The sequence below is a fragment of the Chaetodon auriga genome, chromosome 14, assembly GCF_051107435.1.
Source record: "Chaetodon auriga isolate fChaAug3 chromosome 14, fChaAug3.hap1, whole genome shotgun sequence".
Taxonomy (NCBI): domain Eukaryota; kingdom Metazoa; phylum Chordata; class Actinopteri; order Chaetodontiformes; family Chaetodontidae; genus Chaetodon; species Chaetodon auriga.
The window spans coordinates 23014202-23029238 of NC_135087.1; the positions used below are offsets into that span (position 1 = coordinate 23014202).

At 41.5% G+C, this 15037-nt stretch overlaps 1 protein-coding gene across 1 annotated transcript in view; it reads right to left on the reverse strand.

Annotated features, from left to right (window-relative positions):
- setd3 (SET domain containing 3, actin histidine methyltransferase) overlaps positions 1-14062 on the reverse strand; it is a 38880-nt gene extending 24818 nt beyond the window's left edge. Inside the window, exons 1-6 of the mRNA XM_076749072.1 lie at positions 14003-14062; positions 9925-10048; positions 5144-5236; positions 4807-4955; positions 4483-4555; positions 1572-1828 (exon numbers count right to left, since the gene is read on the reverse strand). Of these exons, the coding sequence (XP_076605187.1) occupies positions 1572-1828; positions 4483-4555; positions 4807-4955; positions 5144-5236; positions 9925-10027 (675 nt within the window). The 5' untranslated portion in view covers positions 10028-10048; positions 14003-14062. The remainder of the gene's footprint in view (positions 1-1571; positions 1829-4482; positions 4556-4806; positions 4956-5143; positions 5237-9924; positions 10049-14002) is intronic.
- Between the last annotated feature and the right edge of the window lie 975 nt (positions 14063-15037).

The following is a 15037-nucleotide window of genomic DNA, read 5'->3' on the forward strand; positions in this document are numbered from 1 at the left end:
TTTGTGTGATAAGTTTCAAAGTTCACAAACTGAATCTTTTCTCAAATTGAAAAAGGATACTGCTGATCTTGATATGTAAATCACTTTGTGATACATCAAATTATGATTAGAAGAAGTTTATACGCCAGCCAAAATCTAAACGAGCAAAAATATCAGTGACCATAATCCTCAGTTCAACTATGACGACAGATCAGACCGTTTGTTGGTTCAACCCTGCCTCCACAACCACTTCCAATTTACGCTGTAACTCTACATTCTGGCTCGATGGCTCCCTCTCCTGGTCACAGCAGACTGAAGCCTGAAGTGTTGTAACACCTGCAAATGTCTGTTGGCCAGACACAGACGGTAGGACCAAATATGTCTTTTTCACAGAAGACATCTTGACATGTCACGGTAGGAAAAGCACAGGTGTCAATAATATAATAAACGATGCCTGAATTTCACTCGAAGTGATGCAGTTTCGGGGTCCTGTATGGTTCATGCTGACTCCCTCGCACACTGTCACCGCTTACTGGGACATTTGGCTAAAACAGAGCCATCATTAATGTTCAAAAAAGTTCATGAAAAGTCAATGAAGTTTAAAAAAAACAACTCGAGCTGTTCAATTTAAGTTTAAGGAGTACAATTTCATTTCCATGCTCACATCTCCTAACTACAGCAACTCTGAGATTCTGGTGGTTTGAATTCATAACATTTAGAGTGGACAAAATAGGACAAAGAGCAAAAAGAGTTGACAAAACAAGTCTTGTTTCTAAGTCTTAATTGTATAACTAGACACCACATTCTGCCTTCACTCAGGCAACAGCAACAAATACGACAACTAAACGGTCTCCATTCCAAAACCTACTTCAAGAAAAATGTACCAACAGGAAAACATGCTTAAATGCTCTTCTGAGACATGGTTTTCTTTTGTATTGACTTCATGGTCACAAGGTCATCCATGAGGTCATCAAACGAACCAATAAGAATTATAAAGGTGCAACATCTCCCATCCAAACAGGTGCACGGATATCAATTAGAGAGCCAGACGCCTGCACAGTCCAGAAACACATGGCTGAACAATGGGCGTGTGGGTCCTTTAACATCTAAGTGTGACTGGACTTTTGTAAAGCAAAATAATTTAAAAGTCTTAACTGCCGCATGTTCTGCTATGGCATTTAAACCGCCAACATTACAGCCTCACATTGTATGATTGAGTGTAGTAAGTGGTAACTACCATCATCAGATACTGCATCAGAGGGGCAAAAGTATAAAGTCTGCAACTATGGAAATACTAAATTACTGCAACCTCATCGCTATACTCATGTACCTTTTCCATAACTCATTTTTTTACATGTCAACAGGACAAATGTCTGCTGTGAAAAGGGTCTCTTGTCCTCACACACATCAGAGGCAGCGGTCTTAACTGGTCATTGTCTACTGCTGGATTTCTCTTTTTGTCTGTGCATGCTTTCTGGGTTTCCATAGGAGTGCTCAACCAACATTTTCACTGTGTTTTATCGACAAATGACTCAAGTTATAATATGTATATGTACAGCTTGTGTGTGTGTGTGTTCAGTGCATCTGCCTACCTGTATCAGTTTATAGAAGTAAGCATACTGGCGTGCGGTGTTTTTATACTGGTTCAGAATGTCCTGCACTGCCTGCGTGCCCAGCAGCAGCTGCACCTCCTCCTGCTGGTAGAACAGTGGTGTGTCGTACTCCTGAGGAAGACTGCGGATGTACGGCAGCCAGAATGAAACAGGGTTGGCCCGCTCACACAACAGGTGGAAGGCCAGCGTCACGTTGCCCATGGCCTGTAGGATCCGGTCCTGGCTGTACAGAGGACCTGAGACATGGATTACAGTCAGTTACAGGATTGTTGAATGCTTCCTTGACAGACTTGTGCTGTGCTACTGCTGTCATACAGAGTGAAAGTGAAGAAATGTTCTACTACTAAATGGCTGTGGACAGTCTCTGTGGTGATTTCTGACAGGTGAATGTGCATCAGGGCTGACAGACGAGATCTGTTCCTGGTTTTTATTATGTTGAGATGTGAGAATCCCCTCATGCTGCACTGCTCAAAGGCAGTGGAAGAGACCATTTAAACACTTCACAGTGGAGTCTTCAAAAAGTTTCAAGGTGGTTTTTGTGATGTCCTCCAATTCATCAAAAAACAGCAACCAAAATTCAGCAGACTGCAGTTTTGCTCATAATTCCCTTCACGAAAATAATACATATAATACTCGACATTCATTCATTCCAAGCTGCTTTAATAAAGCAGAATCCTCAGCATGTTTCTCAAAGTATGTTTTTTCACTATGTCAAATGTCTAGACAAGAAATGTGTATTGTTGACCAATGACAGTCATCTGCACCTCTGGTTAAATGTAACCTAGGTATCGCCGCTGTCGGGCAGAAACTTCATATGTCCATAATTCTGTATTTCTTTTTTTTTTTTTTTTGACAAATCAGTGTTACCCTTTTTATCTGACGGTTGACAAATATTTAAACAATGAAAAATATTAAAAAGAGCTTGTGACTAAATCTCGCAACACCATTGGATCCTTGAACTGTCGTCAAAACCTCGTAGCTCCACCCCATCTCCGCTTGAATGAAGAGTCACACACAGCAGAGCTGAAGGTTAACGGCGATAAGACGATTCAGTTTTGTTCACCTTGCAATAGGCAACGGCAGCGACACAGAATTGTTAATAATAATAATAATAATAATAATAATAATAATAAACTATATTTATATAGCACTTTTCTTCTCTCTAAAATTCCAGCTCATTAGAAAAAATAAATTCATTAATATTAAAAGATTTATTACTAAGAGGTTTGGCATTCAAGGGGCCAAAGTTGTTTGGGTCAGAGCAGAGTTGCCAGAGTTTGGTGTCAGACAAGGAAAGCGCATACAGGGAAAAGACATAAGTTGTCATTTCCACTGTTATCAGTTCAGTTCAGACTGCTGACAAGACCATTGTTTGTCCCCACAAGGACAATCACTGGAATGGCAGAGGATGGCAGTGAGCACAGCAGCCCTGGGAGCTTATCCAGGCTGACAGGAGCTCCAGGGAAGCAGTGAGTGGCTGCGTTTAAGAAACAGGTGTTCCTGTTTTTGGAATCCCTCACTATTAATGTAGGGAGAAGAGGGCACAAGGAGATGATGGCTGTGGGTTCTCATGGCAGGAGAGTACATGCTCTGTTTTCACACTGCGTGTTGAGGTCGCCGATTGTGGATGAGACGTCCGAGCAGACGAGTGTTGCGGCAGGGCAGCGACACCTGACCTGACAGAAGGACTCCCTGCCGACTCAGGGCATGGAAGACATCCAGAGATATCCCTCTGAGCACAACCTCCTTCAGGATCCTGGGATGGGAAGAGGAGGTTGCTGTCCATGACATCAGATTCATCTTAGGCGAGGCAGTGAGACAAGCCCACCTGAGTCTCTCCTGCAACCATGGACCACCACTTCGGCCCAGGTTGTTGGCCCAGGCTCGACACCAAACCATCAGGCTAGGAGTCTAGAAGGAAATGGGCCATGGAAAAGTGGAGGGGTCCCACAGAGCCATGTCCTGGATGGGGTTACTGAGCAAGGCAATTTGTTTTGACTGCCCAAAAGCCACGAGTCTTTTCTTCTCCTCCTTAAGGTCAGCGATCTTTTTATTTGCTGTTGTGAATAGTATGTTGTCCCCACAGGGCGTAGTTGGTCGGTTAGCTTAGCCACCAAGCTAATTACCAGCCTAGGCAAGCAGTAGCAGACACAGTAAATTAAGTGTAATCTAATAAGAAAGCAAGCATGGATGTCTCAAAAAGCAACAGAGCTGTAATAGCTGGTTATAGACTTGTAAAACCGCTGAGATCAATCACAATCAATGGGTTAAAAAGTGAAAAACATGATTTAGTAGTGATGCTAAAAACAAGCCGTGGCGGCCATCTTTCCACAATGCATTTGGCTATCAACAAATGCGTCTTCATAGCAATTAATCTTTTATAATACGGGATTTTGTCACTGTATCCAATATCAGGAAAAAACTGAGCGCACACACAGCTGCAGTTAGCTCTGTAACCTGTACGTTGATGATAAAGTAAAGCAACGCACTTCCTCAGACACGGTCATTCTGATCTATGCTGGTCATAACCCTTAACATTTGTTGGTCAAACACTTGATAGCTCCCTATAAGCTTGATTTTGGTAAAAATATTAATAATACACAATGCAAACTCTGACGATGCAGTGTTCAGTTATTTTAAAAACATGTCTTGGTTTTGGGTTTTCTCATTTTCTGAAAAGCAATAGCTTTGGACATACAAGGTTTCTGCCTGACAGCAACAATATCTGAAACACTATGTCACAATGTGTTACATGCTAAATTCTTAACATGAAGTTGAATCAAACTTCAACTGGTGGTTTCTCTTTTCTGCAGTAGATTGTGTCTATTTATTTCCTCTTGGGTTAGAATAGATAGTTTGATGTTAAATACTTTTCAGCTGAAGTCCTTACCAAGTACAGAGTTCTGGGCCGACTCCACAGTCATTAGCATCTTCCTGGGAATCCACAGAAATAGTTCCTCTGCCTGCACTCACACACACACACAGAACTATTCAACAAGATGTAACAAACTTGCTCATACTCTGCCAATCTGCTAGAGCAGGTGGCATGAGCTCCTATCATGTGTACTGGGAGCCAAACTATTAATTGCTATAAATGTAACATTTTGAGAGTGATTCTGCATTGCACTGGGAGGCAACAGTGATTTAAGTACTGGAGACATTTTGAAATTCTTACAAGTAAAAAAGAAAGTGACCACCCCTGGGTTATGCTCACCTTAATGTCTTTGGTGGCCCGCAGGCCATAGCCCTCTGTTCCAAAGTTGGTCACCATAAAACCATCACAGGACGCCCCATTTTCCTGAGCCCAGGACATCAGGTCTGGGAAGTAGTCCTCTCTGTTGCCCTCAAAAACTACTGACATACCTGAGCACAAAAACACACACAAACAAAAGTAAAGTGACCTCTGTGTCTTATATTTTTACCACTAAATTTAACCTTGGCTTTAAATTACATGAAATGCAATATTGCTCATCACTTAATTATTTAGTACTATGGTATAAATTTTAAAAAATCTGAAAAGGTAAATATCTTGTATGTGCTCTTGTACTCACCCTTCTGTTTCTTGCGGATCTTCTCCACCAAGCCTCTGATCTGGATGTACTCCTCCCACTCTTTACCAGCAGAGGGTGCTGCACTGCTGCATTCTAGAGAAACACAGGCTGACCATGAACATCTCAACTCACTATAAAAAATGTCACTTTTAATTAACCATACCGCCAAACAAAACTTAGATAGGACATGTTAATCTAAAAATAAAATAAAACACCAACTACACCATGACACAATAAAGTAATACTAAAATAATACTATTACTAAATCACATGGTGACGCGACAATAGTGAATTTTAAGCATGTTACACTTCTGGAGAAAGCCCAATCAGTATGATGTAACATCAGTTTTATTGTCTTGGAATGGGCAATAGTAAGTGGCTTTATATAGCCCTTTTATCCAACATGCTTTCCAATTTTACCTCTCATTCACCCCACTCTCACACACACACACACACACACACACACACACACACACACACACACACACACACACACACACACACACACACACTCAAACACTGACTGGCAGTACCTTGCAAGGTCCTGGCTGGACCATTAGGAGCAATTTAGGGTTCAGTGTCTTGCCCTATAACACTTCAGTGTATGGACAGAGGGAATTATGGATTGAACCACAAACTCTGTCACCAGTGATCACCCTGTTACGAGGTACAGCAGCTTTGACAACTGACACACAACACTTGATTTTACTGACTGTGAAATTGTGTTAAGGGTGAAAAGCACCTGGGGTAATTTCTTTTAGCTTGAGAGACTGTGTGCAACACACACAGACACAGAAACACCATACTATAACAGTTTCATTCTGGTGTTCTCAACGTGACTGTACCTGTGATGCCCTCAACAACCTGCCCAGTCCACAGGCTGTAGATTTGATAGTTAGAACTGGGCCAGATATGTCGGGCACTTCATCCTAGCAGCATATAACTTGCTGCTTTGTCACAAGTGATGTTTTTCAAAATGGATGATCCCCATTGTTCTTCTATTGTTCTCACAAACTTATAAATTAATTGTGAAATGCTGATTAAGTCAGACCTACATTTATCAAACTGATCTGGGCATTTGTTTTGAGGCTTGAACTGTTTCCATACGCCAAAAGACTATGAGAGCAGCATCAATTCTGCATTAATAACTGAAGGTGCTTAATGTGGAAACAGGCCATATAGAAAATGCAGTGAAAAAGCAAGTGAACAGTAAAACTGATTGAATTGTTGAAACAGGAAACCTTGAAACAGGAACTGGAAAAAGCATCTTAAGAAATGTGTTTGAATTTGGACCTTGAAGTGGCATCCTGATCTTTAGAATGGAAAAGACTGAGCTGAAAAAGCCATCCAGAAGAAAAAATTTGATCCGGATGTCATGCTAATAGTGGAATTACCACAAGGTGACAATGAGTCTTTAATGGATAAGTGAAAAGACCTCGCCTTGACTGTGACCCAGTGCAGAGAGAAACCTGAACGAATGTGCTGCCTCCTGTGGCCAACATTTGATAACATTAACTTCCTCATACTCGTCTCAAGGTGTTTTCTAAGAGTAGATATTTGCCTCTTTGTGCCCTTTTTGCCGAGGAAGCAGCATTTCCTTGTTTAAAGCTTCACAGCTGACATTGCTGACCTGATATTATTACACCTTTATTTTGTCCGATTCATTGAGGGGCCCTGCAGTTATGAAACAGAACAGAAACAGAAATCATTTTTCTCAGTTTGTTTTTGTTGTCAGCTTGGCTTACATTCTCTCTAACACAACTCCTCAATGGTGTCCAGAGGGCAGTCCAGGACAGAGCCAGCTCTCCTGACCAGTTTGTTCAGTGTTTCTCTGTCCCTCTCTGAGCTTCCACAGCCCCAGCAGACCACTGCTTAGAAAACTGCAGATGCCACCACAGAGTCATAAAATGTGTTTAACAGTATCCTACACACTCCAAAGGACCTCAGTCTTCTTAGCAGATGAAGATGACTTTGGCCCTTCTTTTACAGGACATCTGTGTTGTGAGTCCAGTTCAGTTTGTTGTTGAGGTGAACACCCAGGTATTTGTACACCCCCACGATCTCAATGTCCAAACCCTGGATGTTTACCGGTGTAGTTTGTGGCATCTGTCTGCGGAAGTCAATCACCATCTCCTTTCCCTTGCTGGCGTTTATGTGAAGGTGGTTCAGTTCACACTGTTTGACAAAGTTGGTGACGATTTCCCTGTATTCCACTTCGTTTCCTGTGATACACGGCCAGTGATGGCTGTATCATCAGAGAACTGTGACAGCTGTCAGTGTTGTGTCTGAAGTCCGATGTGTAGAGGGTGAAGACAAGAGAGGACTGTAGCCCCCATATTGCAAACTACCACATCAGACACACAGTGTGAAGTCTCACATACTGTGACCTTGCACCAGATATAATCAAACAGCTCACAGAGAAGTACAAAAACTTTTCAGCATAATCGAATCAATGACAAAACCTCCCCAGACAAAACAGCAGGAACATGTGTTTCAGAGTAACCAGGTAGAATGCCACCCAGAAAAGACATGGCTGTCCAAATTACTTTGAGAAAAACATTCCAAGCTGCGTCAGGGAAACCAGAGCCAGTCTCTGCCAAGGGACACTCAGTGACCCGGCCACAACAACTGCCACAACCCAAAAACATCAACAGAAACAATTCTCGCCAAGAAGCCTCAACGCTAGAACCAATGCATCAAATGACAACAAAACAGCAGGAAGGAAAATAGAAATGGGCCAGAAAAAAAGTCAATTTTGTCCTGTCCTGTCTTACTAGTACCAAAAAAAAAAAAAAACAGGGTGCAAGCTTGTAGGAAAAAAAACACTCACCCAGTGTAATCTGAATGGTGTAGCTGTGAGTGTTCTGTTTGATACTGGGGCTCAAGCTAGCATGACAGACAGGGAATGGAAAGATAAGTACTTACCTGATACTGACATTAGACTACTTGCTGAGATCATTGAAAATGAGAAGAAGCTTGCAGCGTATGAAAGAAGACCCCCTTCCATTTGTTGGCAGGGTCGCTATTACTGTCAACTGTTAATACAGTTGGGGTATGCACTGCACAATTCCAGCCTGGTTACAGTGTGCTTCACCACATCCAATCATGACACCCTACTGTGTCTTACACACCACACCAATGTATGCCTTACCCACGCGCTGTGCCTTTCATATCACAAGCAAACGCCACACCACACACACCGCCAACATACATTCCATACACTACACTGGATTATTAGTTGTGAATGTTCAAAATTTAAGGATTCATAGTTTCTTAAATGTAAGGAGCCAACTTTTATTTAGTTGGGGAGGGTTAGTCCCCGGCCTGGTGCCAGCCAGTACAGGAAACACCAGGTATGTAAGCTGATTGTTCAGCAGCATCTGATGATGTCTAAACATCCTGTTAACATCTTTAGTTCCTTATGCCGAGATCAGACTACACAATATTTTTGTCTTTAACACCGACGCAGGACTTTTTTGATGATCATGCACAAGTTCAGATGTCATCTGGGAGGCAACTTTCAATCATGGTGACAGAAGTGTTGTGTATGATGTGACACAGCCACACAGAACAGTTTGATCTATCCATATCATGTAAAAATGTCCAGAGCTTATAATCATTTACAACAAACATTTTATTGTGATCCTTTATTGAGATCTTTTTAGTGCCAAGGCCTAGTAACTTTCCAGTTTGTGTCTTGAATTTTGCTGGTGGGATTAAACCTTGGTTCACATTTGTATTACATAATGAACTCTATTTGAATCAATTCAGTTGGAGAATGTTAAAATGCACACATAGTTTTTAATTATATAGATTTGTTATAAGTATTAGCTTCTGATGTCTGCAGGCCTGGCCATTAATGCAGCATCTGTTAGACAAGTATGAAGCTGCTCTTAACTGCATAAAACACTCTAGTCCATCCAAACACCTGATTGTTATTGTGATAACTGTCATTAATTTTCACCTAAATGAGGCCATTGAAACCCTGAGCAACATCCTCGGTCACCCTGTAAAAACGTAGATTAGAATCATATGTCTTTTCTGCGTCTCTCATACATTATAAACATAATGAGGAGCTAAATCAGACACTGCGATATACTGTATAACTGACCTAACAAGCTGATCTTTGCTCATTCGTTTCCTTTGTGGGTAAGATTGTAAGTATCTTGCATTTTCTTGTTTTTTTACACTCACTTTTCCACCTGATACAAGTGGAAAAAACATTTGCAATATTTCCATTTGTTTTCCAAATTTCTGTTTCCACTGTTTTTTCTGTTTTTTGCACAAGCTGAAAATGCAAATAGAAACGTGTGGATGGAAACATGTGAAACTGTAATTTAATGATCCAGGTAGGCTGGTTTGAGTAACAGATACATTACTTTGAGGGATAATCAAATACCAAAACACTGCATTTGGTATTATAATACCACAAGGAAGGATTTTACATGACAAGGACAAACAGTTTATTCTGCAACAGATAAAGCAGAATTACATATTACAATGAACGGCAAATCTACCAGAAACAAGCACTTCATTTTATTTGTTTAGCCAGCACAGTTGGTGCTGAATAATACTGCATCGTGGTGCAGCAAAGATTTCAACTTTTTTCCCCCGTTTCCACAGCTTGTTTTGTTTTTCGCCCAGCCCTCTGTGTGGGTACCCTGCTCCCATCTATACAGTGACCTCAGTGAAAGGAATGATGGGCTACTACTCTGTTGTTATTTTTTCCTACACTCAGAATGTGAAGGTGAACAGGGTGTAGAATTTGAAGGTAAACGTACTCTGCAGCAGTTCAGAGATGAGGTTCATCATCTCCTTGGGGGAAACCACAGCGCTGGTTCCTGAACCCGACTTCTGAGTCTTCACTCGACTCTTCTTTCCCATGGTGCTGGATGAACAACTGGGCTGTGAGGACAAATCATTATTACTTTTAACATTTCATACTCAGACTTACGACATCAATCATCAGTACATCATGCTTACTGTAGGAAACTCACTGAAAGTCAAACTGAAAGGTGAAATTGATATTTGTTTCATTAACAATGACAACATGTTTAAAACCTTGTAAAGTTTCACTGCTGCCAGGACATGTGGACTGGCATCAAGTGGAAACTGCACACACTGATTGAAAATGTAATGTAGGTCAAGCTGATACGAGGAAGTAATTCAATTACACATTAGAGGACATATATTATATTTTGTGATTGTAGATATGTGCATCTTTTAAAAGACACTGGTTTGCCCTATTATGGGTATAATGTGCAAAAATAGATGTTCAAATGGTTTGAAGGTATGTGTGTTTTCCAAAGGAATAACTGAACATCATTTTTGGCCAACATTACAGCAGTACAATAAATATCCTGAACATCAACTAAAGAGCGCAACATCATGAAATACAGGAAGAGAATTGAGTTATTGTGCTACATGAAGCAGTGACTTTTGCACCAGTCGTGACAAAAAGGGAGGATGAGCCGAAAGAGAAGGAAGCCAAAACAAACCCATCATTTCTAAATAAAATGTCAAAATAATATTTTGTTTCATTCAAGACAACCCTGTAAAGCCCCTTTCAACTGCTGTAGTAGTCCATGTTATGGCAAGAACCACTCAACTATGTAGTGAGAAACAAAAGTCCATCATTACTTTAAGATGTGACGGTTGCAAAAGTTCAAGAACTTTGTATCTTCAAGTGCAGTCACAAAAAACATCAAACACTATGATGAAACTGGCTCTCATGAGGAAGGCCAAGACCTCTGCTGCAGAGGAGAAGGTCATTACAGTTACAGTTGCCAGCCTCAGAAATCACCAAGTAATTACAGATTCCAGCCCACATAAAAGCTTCAGAGAGTTCAAGTAACAGATGCATCTCAACATCAACTGTTCTGAGGAGACTGTGTGAATCATGGACAAATTCCTGCAAAGAAAGCACTACAGATGGAGACCAACAAGAAGAAGAGAACTGCTTGGGCCAAGAAATACAAGGCATGGATTAGACCAGTGGAAATTAGTAATTTGGTCTTTTGGTCTCTCTGAAGATTTTTGGTTCCAACCACTGTGTCTTTGTGAAAAGCAGAGAAGGTGAACAGACGGTATCTGAATGTGTGGTTCTTACTGTGAAGCATGGAGGAGGAGGTGTGATGGTGTAGGGGTGCTTTGCTGGGGACACTGTTGGCAATGTACTCAAAATTCAAAGCAGACTTAACCAGCATGGCTACCACAGCATTCTGCAGCAACATGCCATCTCAGGACAATGACCCAAAACACACCTACAGGTTATGTGAGGGCTATCTGACGAAGAAGAGTGATGGAGTGCTGCATCAGATCACCTTGCCCCAACCATCACCTGACACAGCTGAGACAGTTTGGGATGAGTTAGACTGCAGAGTGAATGAGAAGCAGCCAATAAGTGCTCAGCAGATATGGGAACTCCTTCAAAACTGCTGGAAAAGCATTCCATGTGACGACCTCATGGAGCTGATTGAGAATGCAAATAGTTTGCAAATTGTCATCAAAGCAAAAGGTGGCTACTTTGACGAATCTAAAATCTAAAACTAATTTTGCTTTATTTACACTTTTTGCCTTCTACATACGTAACTTTAAGCCCACCCCTACATCCTCGTTACTCTGGATTATTTGCAGATCTCATTGTTAACTGTCACAGGAACCACTTTCAACCAAACCAAATTACTATTTTTTAAGTTTGTGAGCACCACGAATCTTGAAGCCTGGATCAATAAAACTAAGATTATTTGCATGGATAGATACCACTAAAATTGCAACTGGAAAACACCTGCCGTGGTTCTCTGAAAACTGCACCGATATCAAATCAATGAGATCCACCTATTTGCAGTGGCATGTGATACAAATTTCCCGACATTTCGAAACAGCTCACTGAGCAAATGCTGTGGTTGAATTGGACTGATGTTTTCTTTGCTTGTACCAAAGCATTCCAGTTCTATCTGGCTCCTACGACTGTTCTCAGGCCAAAGAAACATCAGTATCAAAGTAACAGGAGTCATTTATTAGAACACACATCTCTACAACACTTAAGTAGCAGCCTGATATTTCATTATGAAGAGTAAGTAGTAGTGTTAGGCCTATGGCTTTCACGCCAGTAAAATGACACCTTTAAATAGACCAAGTGTCAAGGTCCAGTTAACGTGGACCACTTCAATTTCCAACAGGCTTTAGCACGACTAATATTAATTCCTCCTCCCTGTGCAGCTGCTCACACCACTTGCTCTCACTTGTTCTGGATTTTACACTGCAGACAGTTCACCAAAGCAAAGGAAATGGCTGAGGCTATTTTTGGTAGATAGGGTCTCTTTCTATCTAACAGAAAGGCCCATCCATCTCACACAGCCTCACCGTGCCTGCGTCTCACTCCCCCTCACACCAGACAGCTGCTCAGTGATATTCAGTAGCAGTTGGTCTAAAACCAATCTCTGAAAAAACCATTGTGAAAACTGTCCATTCCCTATGCACACTCTAGCAAACACACAGCAACATCAGCATTTCTTCAGTCATGTTTGCATCCACCTGATGAAACTAAACCCGAGACTCACTCTCCTTTTAACTCTGCTTTGGTCTCCACCACATCTTGAAAAAAAATAGCTGGTTCTCTTGGAGCCAAATGCTCCAGTATGTTCCCCAGCTAGCTGCGAACCGCATCTGTCTGCTGTTTAGTTCTGAGCTGGTTCTAAGAGAGTTTTCCTTGAGAACAGCTGCCTGCTGCCACTGGACATCAGATGGAGGACAGCACAGGTTGTGGGGCAGAAAACCAAAACAATGAGCTACAACAGACTTCGTGGAGCTGAGGGGCATTGCAGTGAGGTGATAAATGTCTGTTTCATTACTGCAAGTGCTGCTTTATCTTTTGACAAAAGATGCTCTCTCTGTTGAATAATAGCTTGACAAATCAACTAATAGCCTGGTAGTTAGATTTAGTTGTACTTTAGGCTTGTATTTTGGGTCACTGATCTGTGATGGAAATGCCATGATTCCAAATGAATGTTAGACATTAATGTTAGAACTGTTAGAAACCTGGAAAATCAGAGAGAGATGTACAAAAGTAGAAACACTATTTCTTAAAAATGCATGGATTTCTGATTGCAGTCAAGCAGACAAAACTTTGAGTTCCTGTCCAAACCTAGATAAACACAATTAGTTTAAACTGAGGAAACCTAGAGGAAAGAACAATGCACTAGAATAAAACTTTTTACCTCGCCTCGCTAACGTTACATCTGGGCGAACGACACAGTGTGCTTAGGTACGAATGGCCCTCTCGTACCAATTTCAGCTCCTCTCTGTCAAGTCTTCCATGTAAGATAACGTTACATGGCAGCAAAACTGGCACTCAAATGAGTCCATTTGGCTAGTTCCTGTGTCTTTACTTACGTTATAGCAGAGTGGAACTGGGACTTACTTTAAAATGGCATAAGTGAGGTATTAGCACGGTTTTATCTTCCACCGAACTACAAGCTGACACCGCACTACTAGTTAGCTCCTCGTCTTATTTGTAGCCTTTTCCACCAGGCCAGCTGCTAGCTTAGTAGCATTGAGGAATCGCCCATCCGAGCAGAGACGTAACTGGAGCGTGGCAGGAGATCGTACAGAGCTCATTCATACACACTGGCTGCACTGTCTAAATGCTACCAGGCTAGCTGTTAGCTGCTAAGCTGTCAAGTGATAATGGATCAGTTTTACAAGGGGATAATCTGCTGGATTGGCTGGCTACCTAGCATTGCCTGTTAAGATACAACGGCCTCTACACCACTTACAGGCAGTCGTACAGAATAACACTGAACATCAAGTCAGAACTTTACTCTAAACCATAAGCATTTTTCTCCGATTCAGTCATACCTTTTTTTAGGTGACAACAGCAGTTCCTCTGTTCCTGCACTGAAACCAACCTTGACTGAGTGGCGCGGGTGATTGGAGTAGTCATGAAATACGCCCACAAAAACAACACTTGATTATGGCATTGGTTGTTGAGTAGCGTCGTCGCGGAACATGACGCATTTTTTTTTTTCAGGGTAAAGAGGGCACGGCCCGCCCTACGCTGCGTCTGATTGGCTTATCCCGATATTCTTACCCTAAAATGGTACAGACGCGACAGACACAGAAAACAACGACAACGTATTTGAATGCATATGACCATTGAATACTCCTGCTGGCGAGTCACTGCGAACTGGGTAGTGCATGGTTTTGGCTCGTCCGTTTTGAACGTGCCTCAAACTTTATTATATTACAGCTAAACACTAGGCCTAAGATAAAGCCGAGAAATAGGCAATGCACTAACAAAATCTTGATTCATATTTTATCAGCGCTGCCTTGGTCGACGGTGTTGTGTTGCGTGACACTGTACAAATTTATTTGCATATAGTTGAGGCTGCCTCGTGGTCAGCTGGTCCACGGTGCTCGAGGACCTGCCTATTGCGTTACACACCCACTTCGCAGACCCGCCCTACGTCAGCGTCACACGCTTCCGGCTTTGACCAGTCGAAATAAAACTCCGCTCCAGAGTGCCTTATTTTCACATAAATAATTTGCCACCAGAATAAAATGTGTTGTTTAGCACCAAAACAGTCACAATGCATATGTTGGCAATTCAACAGTGTAAAGAGGAAGTCAATTTCTTATTACAAAGTTGCATTACTGTCCATTTCACATGCACTGATTGATGATCAAACAAGCATATTGTCAACAGACCTAATGCTATTTTACTGCTATTCATGTACAGTTTGAATCACTGGGAAAAGGTTCTTGCAATTCATCCAATCTAGAGACATAATAACTACTCTATAATTAACTATAACATACTATGATGTTGACAGCCTTAAACCTTTAGTGTATGTGACACACACATACACACACATACTCACATATACTTGTATT